This window comes from Elaeis guineensis, chromosome 2 (assembly GCF_000442705.2).
Source record: "Elaeis guineensis isolate ETL-2024a chromosome 2, EG11, whole genome shotgun sequence".
Classification (NCBI taxonomy): Eukaryota; Viridiplantae; Streptophyta; class Magnoliopsida; order Arecales; family Arecaceae; genus Elaeis; species Elaeis guineensis.
In genome coordinates, this window is record NC_025994.2 from 97,991,183 (window position 1) to 98,007,708 (window position 16,526).

Here is a 16,526-nt window from a genome sequence, read left to right on the forward strand (position 1 = left end):
TAACATTTTTTGTTGATACATAAATGTTTGTAGTAGCTCTGAATATGCTACAAAATTTCCTTATGGGTTGGTGCGGCCTCATTGGTCCTTCCATTGGCCAACTCGTACTTTGTTTCAACAGATCCCATCAGACCAGAGCAACTAGAATTGGGAGTCCGGTGCAGGATCATCAAAAGAATTGGTCGAGGGCTTGTCTATCTTCATGAAGAGTCACGACTAAGGATCATTCATCGAGATCTAAAAGCAAGTAATATTTTGCTAGATGGAGATATGAATCGTAAAATTTCAGGTTTCGGTCTTGCAAAGTTTTTTTTGACATGAATGAAACCCATGAAAGCACTCAACAAATTGCTGGTGCATAGTAAGTACGAGCCTAAATATTTTTCCTTTGTTCTGATGCATAGATGGGAAACACATCATGAAATCATAAGAATAAAAATTTTACCCTGGGCTCCTGTCTTTTAACTCCAACCATAAATGTCCAACGATGGAGCTCATATATCCTAATCCCTTTGTGGCAGTATATTTAGTTATTTCATTTTTATTTTATTTTTAAAATAATTTTTATTATTTCTTTAAAAAATAGAAGCGAAAATTTTCATCTTTTTTAATTTTTTAAATAAATTTTAATCTCTCTCCTCCCAATCTTTTTTTTTTTTTTTTCCATCCAAACTTGTACTCAATTCTGCCACCTCTGCCTGACCATGTAAGCTCTCCCAGCCCTGTCGGGCACTTCTACATGAAGCTATTTCATATTTCCAGCCATGTCACCGGCCGCATCCCCACTCCCTCTCTCTTTACCACTCCCTCAACCATCTCGTTGACTTATATGGAGCTCTTTCTTCTTCCCAATCATACCTCTGGCCCCATCCTTCCTCTCCCTTCACTGTTATCGGTCAAGTCGCCAACCTTATTGTTAAATTTTTTTATTTTAAAAATTTTAAAATTTATTTTTTAATAAAAATAGTGACAATGATGAGACGAGGGTTCCAAGAAGATAGATGAGGCCCCGGATCCTGTTTGCTGGGAGTAAAAGGACCGTCATACCAGTTTACTGTCTAATTATTACTTGGACCACGTCCAATGGACCACGCCAAATCCCACGGTGGACAACACGCCAAATTACCCCGGGGATTTCACCAATTCCCGGTTGTGATTGCATGTTATTCACCGTGAATACGCTCCGACATTTGCCCTGGTCCAAGCAACAGTTTCTCCACTACCGGTCTGACAGTAGGCGTTGGCCGACACGTTTCCCCAAAAGTCAAACAGGTCTTTGCTTTCAGCTGTCCCATCGAGGCGTGCTTGACTACACCGGTCTTGCCTTCCAGCTGTCCCGTCGAGGCGTGCTTGACTACCATTCAAGGCTAAAAGTCTGCCAACTGCTCTGATAATTGGACGGCCATTCCTCCCATTCTCTCGTTTCTCTACCATGCCTTGCTCCGACGATCCCAAGTTCTTACTACTACTCTTCCTCCTTTCACTTCTCCTCATACTCCATAGTCCCTCAGCCAATTGTGACTACCTATTGAATTACCAATGGAATAACTGCCCAACGACAGACGCAAACTACACCACCAACAGCACCTTCCAAGCCAAGCTCAACCTCCTCCTCTCCTCCCTCTCCTCCGCTGCCATCCCCACCGGCTTCGCCAACGATACCGAGGGCCAACCGCCGTACCAAGTCTATGGCCTTGCCCTATGCCGAGGCGACGTATCCCCTGCCGAGTGCACGAGCTGCCTCAATACGTCCACCAAAGAAATCATCAAACGGTGCCCAAATGGCATGAGCTCGGCCATTTGGTACGAAGGGTGCCTCCTCCGCTACTCCGACCAAAATTTCTTCTCCACCGCTGATACTTCTTTTAATTACGAGCTGGTTGGCGGCCTTGCTTCTGATCCGGAACTGTTCAAGAAGTTGTTAGGTCAGATGATGGATAATCTTATTACAACCGCAGCGAATGTCTCGACGGAGATGTTTGCTACTGGCGTGGCAAAATATACGAATTCGAGCACGCTATACGGTCTGGTGCAGTGCACGAGGGACCTACCGCATGACGAGTGCTACCGGTGCCTTCAAGACTTTGTGGGAATTATTCCCGAGTGTTGTAATGGGAGGTCAGGAGCCAGGGTGTATGGATTCAGTTGTTATCTTCGGTATGAGTTGTTTCCTTTCTTTAACCCTTCCAGGGCTACAGCATGGCTACCGCCGACAGATGCTCCTGTTTCGCCATCGCCGGACTCGGAGCCAAAGAGCAGTCCAACAACAAAAGCAGCCAGTGGAGGTAAGTTGAGGGGGGAAAGGTTCTATATATTTTGCTTTGAAACATTTTCTCATGGATCTTTATATTTCCGTAAAGAGGGGAAGGTGCAGGTTTAAAAAAAAAATTGAAGTTTTTTTTAAATAAAAAGTTTAAAAGAAACATTAGCGAATGTTTGGCAGGTGCCGGAGACCCTTTTTTTTTTTTTTTTTTTTTCCGGCCTGTTTTCTTAAATATCCATGGTCTTTCTCTCCGGTTTCTTCCCCGCACCGGTCTTCGCCTTCCTCTCGACCTCCTTGGATTCGCCTTTCCCACAAATTTCCCTCGTCTTGGCATGACGTGGATTCTTTGAAGCCGCATGCCTAACGGGACAATGGGTTATTGATCAATTTGGAAATTGTCCATAAATGGAATATGTTAAATCGCATCAATCAGTAATTTTTTTCCCCCTCAAAACCTCTACCACCAAAGTTTTGGCTTGATTCTAGGCCTGCTGAGTTGTCAAAAATGACCAGGCGGCAAAAGACAAATCCAAAGACGGAGTAGAAGCAGGCATCTAATCAACTTTCGGGCCCGTTTGGGTACGTCTAATGAGGGGAAATTCTCGGTACACCGCCTGCGGTGCAGAAAATCCGGCGTGAAGCACGCTGCCTCATCCGATTGAATCACATACTCATTATTTTTTTATATTTATTTAATATTTATAATTTTATTTTTTTATTTAAAATTTTAAGTGATGAAAATATTTTTTTTCTAAAAAATTTATGATATTCTGTATCGATATTATAGCATTCTGTATTGGAATTATGTCTTTCTGTATAGAATATCATAATTTTTTAAATTATATATATATATTTTTTTAAATATTTAAATTTATATAAATATTTTTTTTAAATTGATATCTGCATGTATATCTTCATGAAATATCTTTTTTTGCATATGTATCCACATCATCTAACACCGTTAAAAATTAATGGTTTAAAATTAAAATGACTAAAATATCTTTATGGATAGATGTATAAAAAGAAAAATTTATAAAGATATATGTAAATAACAATTTTATGAGGATATTCATTCAAATTTGAATATTTAAAAGTGTATACGCAAAAAATTCTTAACATAAATATATCTTTTTTGGTTTGTTAATTCTTTCTTTATTTTAATAGAAAAAAATTAACATATACAACTAAAATAATAAATTTACTTAATTTATTAATTTATATAGATAAAATGATCTTTTTATCAAATGATAGATCAAAATTATTTTATCTAAAAAATAAATAAATCGTAACCATCCATGTTTCTTCTAATGTATAATAATATACTTCTAAAAAAAATATCTAAACATGATATTAGATGAATAGCTTATACATTTGCATAAAATGAATATAGTTATGGATTTGGAAATTATGTAATAATAAAAATTTATAATTTTATTATATTTTATTTTAAAAATTTTTATCAAAAATATCTTTGTAAAGTATATAAGGTATATCATATTATTATAAGATGAACATAATCATCCCATCTTGCATAAAAATAAAATATAATATAGTATTTTTATATATAAAATATTATATAATATCGTCATCATGTTGTTATATTATATAATATATTACTACATGATAGAGTAAGAGGATCTAAATACATCTAGATGAAATAGATAAAAATTAAATTAGAATTTTTTGTATGTATATCCTTCTAAATATTCAAATTTATATGAATATCCTCATAAAATTACTATTTGTATATATATTCTTATAAATTTTTTTGTTGCACATCTATTCATAAAAATATTTTAGTCATTTAAATTTTAAATCATTAATTTTTTAATAATATTAAATGATGTGGGTACATATGTAAAAAAAGAATATACATACAAAATAAATATTTTATGAGGGTATACATACAAATATCAATTTTGAAAGGATATTCATATAAATTTAAATTTTTAGGAAGGTATACATGCAAAAAAATCATAATTTTTTCACAGGATGTCATAAAGGAAAAATGATATTTTCGTTATTAAAAAATTTCTATGCACTCTATGAAATTTTTCAATGATGAAAATGCTCTTCCCTCTTTATGACATCCTGTGAAAAAATTATGATATTCTATGTAGAAAGTCATAATTTCAATGCAAGATATCATAATATCGGCACAGAATGTCATAATTTTTTCAGAAGAGAAGGGATATTTTTATTATTTAAAATTTTAAACGAAAAAATAAAACTGCAAGCATTAAATATGCATGGAAAAACGATAGCTACGTAGCTCAATAGGATGAAGCGGTGTGCTCCACATCGGATTTTGTACACAGAATTTCTCTTCTAACTAGATGAATAACATACAAGGTGGATATGTTAATGTGGGCCGGGCTTGATTGATTTGTGCAGTTGTTCTGATTCTCGCAGAACCAGCAGGACTGATCCAGTTGTTTCCAAATGGTGCCATGTCAAGGAAAAAAAAAAAACCCTTAATTATCCCTATAGACAAAGAATTATTTTTAACAAATAAAAAATATAGGAAATAACAAATAACCAATTTTTCCCAAAAACTGCTAGGTTAGACTAATTGAACATTACAAGTGTGTGTTGATATGCATCATGATTTATCTTATGGGCTCTTCATTTATTTATTTTTTTGATCTCGAAACATGATTTTAACTAGTTTGCTCTCATCTTGATTCAGGAAATGCTGGTAGCGCAATCAAAATAGTTGTTGTTATTGCGATAACTATAGCTGTAGTGGTGTTGCTACTCTCTGCCATCTGTATTTACTTGCGACGAAAGAAACTAGCTAGAAAACCATCATGTACGTATGTGTTTTAAAAAATTACTGGATTTGCTTAGCGCATGCACTACATCATTGAATGTGGAGTTTGACTGTATGTGTGTCTTAAATGCGAGCAGACGATGAAGCTGAAAAGGAGACCAGAAGTGCAGAATCTCTAATATTTGATTTGGAAACCCTAAGAACTGTGACAAATAACTTCTCTGATGCAAACAAACTCGGACAAGGAGGATTTGGACCAGTTTATAAGGTATCCCCTAGATTAATTCTTAAAGACTGACACTTTTATCTGGAGAACTATACAGATATCAAAATTCAACTTGACCAAAATATTACTCTTAATTGTGCTGTTGAAATGCAATAAAGGGAATACTATCAGATGAACAAGAGGTAGCTGTGAAGAGGCTCTCAGTAAGCTCAAGGCAAGGACTAAAAGAGCTCAGAAATGAGGTTGATTTGGTTGCTAAGCTCCAGCACAGGAACCTTGTAAGGTTGTTGGGTTATTGCTTAGAAGAGCAAGAGAAGCTTCTCGTATATGAGTATCTTCCAAACGGAAGTCTTGACAAATTTCTATTCGGTATGATCCATTATCTAAGTGCTTCCCCATATCAAATTTTCTTTTGGAGCAAACCCTATCACAAGAATTACTATTGTTGGGGGATACCCACCGACCGACCGACCGACTATCGGAGGGCCCGACCGGCTGTCGGCCCGACTGACCGTCTCCGACTGAAAGCCGGGAGTGACCGACTAACGGACGCTACTGACGGCTTTCCAATGGCCCAATCGCCGACTGGAGGTATGTCGAGCGTATCTCTCCCGATTGACCGGACCCAGAGGCCGACTCACATGAAACTCGCCGACTGACGGAGGAACCCGACGCCACTCTGCTGGCCACCGACTAAGGGTCGGCCGTCTCCTCCCATCGCCGTACAGCCGCCGGACCTTGTCAGCTCTGACACGGACATGCGGCACAGTTCCCCAGGGGCATTGTCCCGCCGAGAGCGAAGTCAACCCTGGTGATTAGACGGCCACACGGCGACATGACATTTTCACGGCGGCTCTGGCAGTCTACAGTGAGTTGACAGTTCCTCACTCGTCCGCGCCATTGATAACGGCGCCATACCGTGCTCCACTATATATACCGGGGAAGGCAACAGTGCAAGGGGTCGATCCGCCCGTCTCTCCCACATACGCAGGCTCGTCTCTCTCTCTCTCTCCCTCTCAGAGCTCTCTGTCTGCATTTCACTGTTGCCCAGTCACCTCTCTGACTTGACCGTCGGAGGGTCCCCACCGGAGCCGCCTCCGGTCAGTGCGGACTTCCTTTTGCAGGTGCACGCTTCCCGGCGATCGGGCGACGAGGCGATTGGCCCCAACAGATTGGCGCGCCAGGAAGGGGAAGGCATGACAAAGACAAGAGCTCAGCGATCGAGAATCACTGGGTCGGCAAGGCGTTCTTCCCGCCGGGAAGAAGCCTCCCCGCCCCCACCGGCGGCGGAGCCTAGCTCTCCGCACCCCGCAGTAACCACGGAGGCCCAGATTGCGGCCATCGTGCGGCAGATGACCGTGCTGACCGACGCAGTCAAAAGCCTCCAGCAACAACCGGCGGCCCGACCTATGCCTTCTAGGAGCAGCCGCCGACGGTCGCGCCGACCCCTGCCGCCTCCAGGCGAGCACTCCCAACAGCGCTCCCACGGGGAGGAGGAGGGTCGACCTCGGCGCGACGACCGACGGTCCCAGCGGCCCTCTCCTTCCCCGTTGGAACGGGCGAGGAAGGAAAAGCGGCCGCGCACACCGTCGGCCTCTCTTTCAGAGTCTTCCGGAGGCTCCACTCCCGGGGTCTCCCAGCATCGACGAGCGGACGACTACGAGCGACGGTTCGAGGAGATCGACCGCCGACTCGCCCAACTGCAGATGGACGGCCAGAAGTCTTCGAACGACGTCGACTTCCAGACCGCCCAGCCTCTCTCTCGACTGGTCCTCGATGAGCCGATTCCCAGTCGGTTCAAAATGCCGAACGTGGAGCCATATGATGGCTCCACCGACCCGGTCGACCACCTCGAGAGCTATAAAGCTCTCATGACAATTCAAGGGGCAACCGACGCTCTTTTTTGCATCGGTTTCCCCGCCACACTTCGCAAGGCTGCCAGGGCTTGGTACTCCGGTCTTCGATCGGGCAGTATCCATTCCTTCGCGCAGCTCGAGCACTCGTTCGTGGCCCATTTCAGCACCAGCCGAAAGCCGCCGCGAACGTCGGATAGCCTTTTCTCCCTCAAGCAGGGGGAAAACGAGACGCTCCGACACTTCGTGGCGCGATTCAACGCTGCCACGCTCGAGGTCCGGGACCTCAACGAGGACATGGCGGTTTCAGCCATGAAGAGGGGTCTGAGGTCGTCCCGATTTACCTATTCTCTGGACAAGACCCTCCCCCGAACATACGCCGAGCTATTGGAGCGCGCATACAAGTATATGCGCGCGGACGAAGGAGCGTCCGACCGACGCTTGGTCGAGCCCAGGGGTCCGAAGGAGAAACGAAGAAAAGGTCGGGAGCCCGCCGAACCAAGCAGGCCCCCGGCCGGTAGTCGGCTTTCTCCACCTCGACAGATCCAAAAATCACCCGGCCGACAGACTCCGAGGTCGGTGCGTCCCAGGTATGACTCCTACACTCCCCTCTCCGCTCCTCGTGCGCAGATCTTGATGGAGATCGAAGGGAAAGAATACCTGCGACGGCCTCCGCCTCTGAAGGCAAAGGGCCTCGACCATCGGAAGTACTGCCGGTTCCATCGGAGCCACGGCCACGACACCGAGCGGTGCATCCAGTTGAAGGATGAGATCGAAAATCTCATCCGCCGGGGGTATCTCGGCAAGTTTCGAAAGGGACCACCGGCCCAACCGACTGAAGAGGCGCCGACTAACCAGCCGACGGCTGGAGTCATCAATATGATCTCCAAGCGGCTGGGATCGGGGACATCTACAGGGGGGGAGCCGACGAAAAGGCCGCGCCCGGACGACGTGATTACCTTCTCGGAAGACGACGTTCGGGGCATCCAGACTCCCCACGACGACGCTGTTGTTGTGTCGGCGACAATAGCCAATTATGATGTAAAACGAATCTTTGTTGATAATGGAAGTTCGACGAATGTTTTGTTTTACTCGACCTTCTCCCGAATGCGACTACCGACTGATCGACTTAGTAGGGTCTCCACGCCCTTGATCGGCTTTGCCGGAGACACCGTCACGACAGAAGGAGAAATCACCCTGCCGGTGACGGTCGGTACCGAACCACGGCAAAGCACGGTCTCCCTCATCTTCGCGGTCGTCCAAGTCCCTTCGGCCTACAATGCCATACTCGGGCGACCCGGACTGAACGCTCTCAGGGCGATCGTCTCGACGTACCATCTCCTTGTTCGATTCCCGACCAGAAACGGGGTCGGGGAGATGCGCGGAGATCAACAGCTCGCCCGACGATGCTTTCAAATCTCCGCCCAAAGCAACGAGACAAAGGATCCCCTGACAATCGACAAACTGGATCACCGGGAGGAGGAAGAGCGGGGTTCGCCGGCCGAACAGCTCGAGGCGATCCCGATAGGAGGAAATCCCGACAGAAAAGTTTGGGTCGGGTCTCAATTGCCCGACGCCGAACGCCACCGACTGGCGGAGCTCTTGACGGCCAACGCCGACATATTCGCATGGTCGGCAGCAGATATGTCGGGCATCCCTCCGGAAACAATGACTCACCGACTCAACATCGATCCGACGATGAAACCGGTGAGGCAGAAGAAAAGGTCCTTCGCCCCAGAAAGGCAGAAGGCCATTGACGAAGAAGTGGACAAGTTGCTCGAAGCGGGCTTCATTCGCGAATCCACGTATCCCGATTGGCTCGCCAATGTCGTCATGGTCAAGAAAGCCAACGGGAAGTGGAGGATCTGTATCGATTACACCGACCTCAACCGAGCATGCCCGAAGGATAGCTTTCACTCCCAAAGATCGACCAGCTGGTGGATGCGACGTCCGGATTTCGACTGCTCAGCTTCATGGACGCCTTCGCCGGGTACAATCAGATCCGGATGGCGCCTGAAGACGAGGAGCACACCGCGTTCGTGACCCCCAAGGGCCTCTACTGTTACAGGGTGATGCCCTTCGGATTGAAGAACGCCGGTGCCACCTACCAGCGACTCGTCAATAAGGTCTTCAAAGACCAGATCGGCCGCAACATGGAAGTGTATGTGGACGACATGCTGGTAAAGAGCACGCAGATCCCGGACCATGTTCAGGATCTCGAGGAGACCTTCCGCACCCTTCGACGACACCGAATGAAGCTCAACCCGACCATCGGCGCCAGGGGCGAACAGCCGAATCTGCTCCGGGACGCAGTACTGCTCCCGGAGCCGATCAACGTTCGGCCCCGAAAGTGAAGAAGCCTCCACCTCCGGGGACGACCGAGTGTCTTCGGTCGGCTCTCCCGACCGACTACCTCGTGGGGACGTCCTAGCCATGAGCTCAAAGAAATGGCAAGGAAGAAAGGAAAAAGAAAGAGGGGGGAAGGCTACTCTAGCCCTTGGAAGGAAAGAGTCGCAAGTGAGAGACAAAGCGGAGAAGTACCTGGAGCGAAGGCTCAAGCGGGCAGAGTCTCGACTGTAAAAATGAGAGGGGTAAAAAACCATGTGGGGGTAACTTTGTATATATAGTGCTCCCCAACGGTCGAGATGAAGGCACGCACAGCAAAGACTCCCCAGATTTCGCCGCGTGGCATCATCAGGGCCGTCCAACGGTCCGACGGTTCGACGCACCCTCCTTCAGATCGTGCCACGTCGCCTCCATCCGCTCCACCGAACGCGAACCGACGGCCACACGCCACGTGTCGCGGCGGGACGCGACGTTTTGTCTTCCCGACGGGACGCGACGTTTGAAGTTCCCGAGGGAACGGCGGGAATGACGGTTCCACTTCCCGATGGGACATGACACCTGGCACCGGTTTTATCGCTGACACCGGTGGGACATCCGGCACGGCGGGACGTCCGGCGCCGACCGACACCTGATGCTGATGGGACGAGACGTCCGGCGCCGACTGGATGTCGGGCGCCGGTAAACCTCTCGACATTTACAGGGCGCCGGACACCGTATCAATCGGCGGTACGGTCGGATCCTCGCGTACGACAAATCCACTCCTAGTCGCCAGCTCATCACCCGACTTAGGAGTGGAGGGGGGCAACTGTTGGGGGATACCCACCGACCGACCGACCGACTATCGGAGGGCCCGACCGGCTGTCGGCCCGACTGACCGTCTCCGACTGAAAGCCGGGAGTGACCGACTAACGGACGCTACTGACGGCTTTCCAATGGCCCAATCGCCGACTGGAGGTATGTCGGGCGTATCTCTCCCGATTGACCGGACCCAGAGGCCGACTCACATGAAACTCGCCGACTGACGGAGGAACCCGACGCCACTCTGCTGGCCACCGACTAAGGGTCGGCCGTCTCCTCCCATCGCCGTACAGCCGCCGGACCTTGTCAGCTCTGACACGGACATGCGGCACAGTTCCCCAGGGGCATTGTCCCGCCGAGAGCGAAGTCAACCCTGGTGATTAGACGGCCACACGGCGACATGACATTTTCACGGCGGCTCTGGCAGTCTACAGTGAGTTGACAGTTCCTCACTCGTCCGCGCCATTGATAACGGCGCCATACCGTGCTCCACTATATATACCGGGGAAGGCAACAGTGCAAGGGGTCGATCCGCCCGTCTCTCCCACATACGCAGGCTCGTCTCTCTCTCTCTCTCCCTCTCAGAGCTCTCTGTCTGCATTTCACTGTTGCCCAGTCACCTCTCTGACTTGACCGTCGGAGGGTCCCCACCGGAGCCGCCTCCGGTCAGTGCGGACTTCCTTTTGCAGGTGCACGCTTCCCGGCGATCGGGCGACGAGGCGATTGGCCCCAACAACTATAAACATCTTTTGCCCAAGAGGTGTTTTAAAAGAAAAAAAAAAAAAAAGAATGACTATCGCTATCAACCAGTGGGTTTATATTTGTCACTAGCCCTGTATGCTACCTTACAGACGCATGTTATTTAAAAATTTTGTCAGCTCTTGAGGATGTCGATATTGTTCTATTGCATTCAATTCAGTGGTTCATATTCTTGAACGCTTTCTGTAATTTCCATTTCTTCCATCTATCAGGCATGACATCTGACTACAACAAATTGTTTCCTGATCTAATAATAATTTATGCTGAATGTTGCTGTTATGTCTGCAGCCTTATTTTCTAATGATTCATGGTAAAATTCTTGTAGATATCCTTTCCTTTTTTAATGAAGAGCTCTGCATTCAAATAGCTTTTACCATTTTCGGTGTTGCATAAATGTTTATAGCACCTCGGAATATGCTGCAAAATCTCGTCATATATGATGCAGCCTCATTGGTCCTTCCATTGGCCAACTTGTACTTTGTTTCAACAGATCCCACCAGACAAAAGCGACTAGAATGGGGAGTTCGATGCAGGATCATCAAAGGAATTGGTCGAGGGCTTCTCTATCTTCATGAAGATTCACGACTAAGGATAGTTCATCGAGATCTAAAAGCAAGCAACATTTTGCTAGACGGGGATATGAACCCTAAAATCTCTGACTTTGGTCTTGCAAAGCATTTTGTTATGGATGAAACCCATGAAAGCAATTGCACGGCAGCTGGTACATGGTAAGTACAAGCCTGAATGTTTTTTCTTTGTTCTGATACAAAGATGGGAAACGCATCACAAAATCCTAAGAATAAAAATTTTATCCTGGACTCCTTTTTTAAACTTGAATCATAAGTACCATCCAACAATGGAGCTCACATACTGTAATTCCTCTATGGCAGTGGCTATAGAGCACCAGAATATGTTAAGCGTGGGCACTTATCTACCAAGTTGGATGTATTTAGTTATGGTGTATTAGTTTTAGAGATAGTGACCGGTCGAAGGAATAGTGGTTTTGAAGGATCAGGGCGTGCGATAGATCTTCCAAGCTATGTAAGCATTCGTCCTCCTAAATCTTGATTTTGAATAATCTAATGTAGATTATATTTATTAGAATCCTCTAATTGCATGGGCAACACAAGTTGTGCTATATAACTCTTTTAAACCAATTATCGGCAGGTGTGGGAACGATGGAACAAAGGAAAGGCACCACAGGTGATCGACCAAAGTCTAGTTGATCGGTGCAAATTGCAAGAAGTATTAAGATGCATTCACATCGGCCTTCTATGCGTTCAAGCAGACCCAGAAAAGAGACCCAACATGGCATCAGTCGTTCTGATGCTCGGTACTAACTCTGTTACTCTTCCAACCCCTTCAGTGCCTTCTTTCTGGGTTGAAAGTGGCACTATCAGCAAATCAGATGCGCTCACAGGGGTCTCAAGCGAATGTAGCCTCAATAGTGGTGGATGGTGAGAGCTCAATTAACTTTGCATGATAAAAGGTTCATTAAGTGTACTACTGAAATTGATATGCAAAAATTAGCATGGCACAAATCTGGAAATAGACCAAACAAAAAAGAATTTGTGGTCTACTTCTATCTCTCTTTTTTATTGAATTAAAAATAAATTGTAAACTACTACTCTCATTAAACAGATTTTTGTTTTGATGGAACTCTCATTAAACAGATATGTCATTCTAATTTGTTCCAGTGGAAGTGGAGGGGTATAGAGGTTCATTGCAGTACACAGGGCCTGAGGTTCTGTTTCTGGTGGTTCCTTTGATTTTTGTTTGCAGGGGATTTGTTTTGTTTGTATTGCAGGTCTGGTGCTTGTCTCTACCCCTCCTTTTGTTTCATTTCATTATTTTAATCAAATGCGGGTTGGACTTTCCATCATTTACTCAAAAAAAGAAAAAAAAAAAAATCTCTTCTCTGTTTTTTTCTTGGGTAAGACATTCATGTTCATTGGCTGATTTTGTAACATGTAATTGGCTAAGCTCTATAGAAGATATTCCTTTTTCTTTTTCGATCAATGGATTCATCCAGTTTTCCTTTGTTACGAATGGTTTTTTTGTTTCTTTCATGGATGTCTAAAGGTATGCATTCAATTTATACGCCAGCTGCATGTGCTCTAGTTAAGTCTGGATTTTTTTTTTTTTATACAACGGATATGTTGTTACTGTCTAGTATGAATACATCAAATATATGAATACGTCAAATAAAGTCAGAAAATACAATATGCTGGATCCTTGGCTGTGTAGTTAAGTCCGGATTACCAGCCCAACTGGGAATCTGCATGGCCTTGGGAAGCACAGTAGAGAAACACGTGAACAGGAAGTGCCTGCAATACATTAGTCGGTTCATTGGAGCTGTACTGAGAAACTAAGTTACTTGCACACCACGTCGGAAGATCTTTCACATATTCTTAAATAGCTTATGGTTAAATCTCTCGAGAAGATTTTGATCCAAATTTTCTGCAAATAACTTCAAGCCATATGTTGCACTGAGAAAGGCATTGCCTAACTTACATAATGATCGTAATAACCTAGGATCAATTGTATTCAAATCCAGTCCTTATATCAAGACACCCAGGCCAACATACCTTTAACCATAGGTGTAAGGGAAGTAGATAGAAACGAAGCTTCTTACATTGCTATAGAGTGCAAAAAAAGATAATAGGTATTAAGAGGGCACAGTCGGGAGGTTTGAGGGGCAAACTGATGATGGAGGTGTTTTACCTTCCATGAATAAACGAGGATAGTTCAAGGATTGTCACTTTCAGGCCCATTTTAGCCCACCAAGTTGACCAAATTATGAGTCTGTGTTGGAAGTGAACCTCAAAATACCTCAGTAAGTCGGTTGAGGTAGATTCCTGCTTTACAGATGATTTTTTTTTTTTTTTTGGAAGAAAAGGTTAGCTGCACAACTATAATGCCCCTCCATTCCCTGTCCAACATGGCATTAAAACTCCCTCTGCCTCAAATGAATGGAGAATGGAATCGGGAGATTAGTGAAGAGGCCTAGGGATACGTATTTAAAAATGCGTCATATGATCTTTGTGAAAAGTTTGCAGTGGTTCCGGATGCCACTTGATCTGATCTTGGTTTGCTTCTCCTTGAGAGAGAGCCGTACGTTGAAAGAGTTTAGATTCTCTCCAAATTGAATTTGATGAAAGAGGTCCAGTCTTGCAATCACAACTATTCTATCCATGTATTGCTCGTGGATTGCCCAAAAGGATCTGTTCTAATCTTCCGTTTCTTTGGACACTCCACTGTTCCTCCGACCATCAAATCAAACAGTTGGTTGCAACCGCACCCAGTAGTGGATCTGCAAGATGGCACCATAATAGCTCATTTTTACAGGTAAGGACTAGCATGTTTACGATGGAGTCGGACTTTTTTAAATATAGGTTGTGATGTTTGTGTTTTTTCTTAAATTTATTTCATGTGACGAGAAACCTCCTATATCTACTAGCTATCATTCATTTTCGTTACCCTTCTATAAAAATATTAGAAAAGAATTGCCATATGCTACTTTCGTCTTGAAATAAATGGTCATTTTGAGTAACATGAAAACACAAAGTGAATCCGTATATCTATTTACATTCAGAGGTTAGGACCGCATAATTTTCCTAGAGGCTCAACACGATTATGAATCTAAACATTATGTGTGAACCATGCCTCAAATGTTTTTGTTTTTGAGACAATAACCATGACTCAAATGTTACTGCAGTCATCCAATTGTATAAGCAGGAGCCGATCATTTCCCTACCCCGAAACAAGAAGATAAAAACATGATCACTAAACTACATAAACAAAACAATCATAAATCCATTCACATAAGAAATTCTACATTGAGATTGGCCATACTTGAGTGCAAAACTTTAAAGAAACATGTTAGGATTTGACGCCTCGAGATTCAGCCCACAGCGAGGTTCGCGGCGAAAAACGGAGTCCAACGAGACCAAGATCACCTGAAACGGAGCTCGGATGGAGGAGATACGAGCTTTTGAAGTCGGCACGAAAATCGAGGCGGCGGAGGATCGCCGGCGATCGGCGGCGGACGGCAGCGGCGCGGCCGCGGGCGGCGGCGTGCGGGACGCGCGACCCAGGCCCGCGGCCCAGGCGGGCGCGCGGCCCAGCGGGGCGCGCAGCCCAGGCTGGCGCGCGGCCCAGGCGCACGCGTGGCCCAGGCGCGCGCGGGCGCACAGCCCAGGCGCGCGCGGGCCCGCGCGCGCGGGCCGGCCCAGGCCAGCGGGCCTGCTGGCCCTTGCCCCGGTCCACCGTGGACCGGGTGGTCCACGGCGTGGCCTGTGGACCGCGTGGGCGTTTCCCACGCGTTTCTCGCGGTCCACGGCCCTATTTCGTGGACCGGAGCGCGATCCAACGGCATGGGTGGTTTCTGGTCTTGATCCGACGGTCCAAGGGGTTTTTGGCTTTGTTTAGGATTCCTAATTCTTCTCTAATCAAGGATTAAACCTAGTTTAAGCCTTTAAAAAGGCCTGAGACAAACAGAGGGTTGTGGTTTTTTCGGTTTTCTCGCCGCTGTACGAATCAGAGGAGAGAGAGAGGTGTGAGGCGCTGTGAGAGAAGGAGCAAGAGGCTCCTGGACAGCGGTCGCCAGGCTCTTCAAGGGTTCAAGGGGTCTCCAAGAGAGAGAGAGAGCTTTTGTGAGGGAAACTTCATGTGAGAGAGAATTGGGTGTACAAGGGTTGAGGGTGAGGTCTCCTCTTGTAAAATTTTCTTTTCATAGTGAAGTTTGCATGCCCCGTGGAGGCGAGCCCTTTTGTGGCTGATCCACGTATTTTGATTGTTTTTCCTTTTGTTTTGTTTCTTCTTTCTTCCTGCTGCATCGCGTAGTACTGAAAGGATCTTGAGAGGTGGTGTCCTGGCCAGACATCCACCCAAACAAGTGGTATCAGAGCAAGGCGGTACAAGGACGCAGATTGCAGTGGTGGTGAGCAAGACTGAAGATGGAGAAAACAGGAACAATCAAGATGGAGATCAACAAGTTCGATGGTAAGAGCAATTTCTCCTTGTGGCAGGCAAGGGTGAAGGACGTGCTCATCCAACAGGGGTTGATCGAAGCTCTCTTGTGCGATGAGAAGCCGACCATCATGGAGGTGCGGGATTGGAAACGGCTACAGATGCAGGCGGTGAGTACCATCCGCATGTACCTGGCATATGAGGTGGTGATCCATGTGCTGAGCGAGACTTCTCCGACGGTGCTGTGGTCGAAGCTCGAGGAGTTGTACATGGCGAAGTCTCTCACCAACACTCTTTTCCTCTGGAGGCAGTTTTACCAACTGCGGATGACTGAGGGACAGAGCGTGCAGGAGCATCTGAGCCACTTCCAGAAGATCCTCACCGACCTTCTCAGCGTTGGCGAGAACGTTGAGGAGAAGACCAGGGCGCTGGTTTTACTGGCGTCGCTTCCTTCTTCGTACGAGTCCTTGGTGACTGCTCTTCTAGTGGGGAAGAGCACTATCAAGATGGACGAGGTCACCGCGGCGATACTCCAGA

General features: G+C 46.2%; 1 protein-coding gene across 1 annotated transcript; it reads left to right on the plus strand.

Annotated features, from left to right (window-relative positions):
• Positions 1 to 1,395: 1,395 nt before the first annotated feature.
• LOC105052292 (cysteine-rich receptor-like protein kinase 15) lies at positions 1,396 to 12,705 on the plus strand. Its single transcript, XM_010933061.4, has 7 exons — positions 1,396 to 2,285; positions 4,953 to 5,075; positions 5,174 to 5,304; positions 5,421 to 5,631; positions 11,509 to 11,746; positions 11,909 to 12,059; positions 12,186 to 12,705. The coding sequence occupies exons 1-7, from the start codon at positions 1,433 to 1,435 to the stop codon at positions 12,477 to 12,479; spliced, it is 2,001 nt and encodes a 666-aa protein (XP_010931363.1). The 5' UTR covers positions 1,396 to 1,432; the 3' UTR covers positions 12,480 to 12,705.
• The last annotated feature ends 3,821 nt before the right edge of the window (positions 12,706 to 16,526 follow it).

What these genes read in the sequence shown, in the direction of transcription:
- LOC105052292 (XM_010933061.4), top strand. Translation starts at nt 1,433, where the DNA reads ATGCCTTGCTCCGACGATCCCAAGTTCTTACTACTACTCTTCCTCCTT. An exon ending in ACTAGCTAGAAAACCATCAT is followed by an intron (nt 5,076 to 5,173) that starts GTACGTATGTGT and finishes AAATGCGAGCAG; the next exon opens with ACGATGAAGCTGAAAAGGAG. An exon ending in TGCACGGCAGCTGGTACATG is followed by an intron (nt 11,747 to 11,908) that starts GTAAGTACAAGC and finishes CCTCTATGGCAG; the next exon opens with TGGCTATAGAGCACCAGAAT.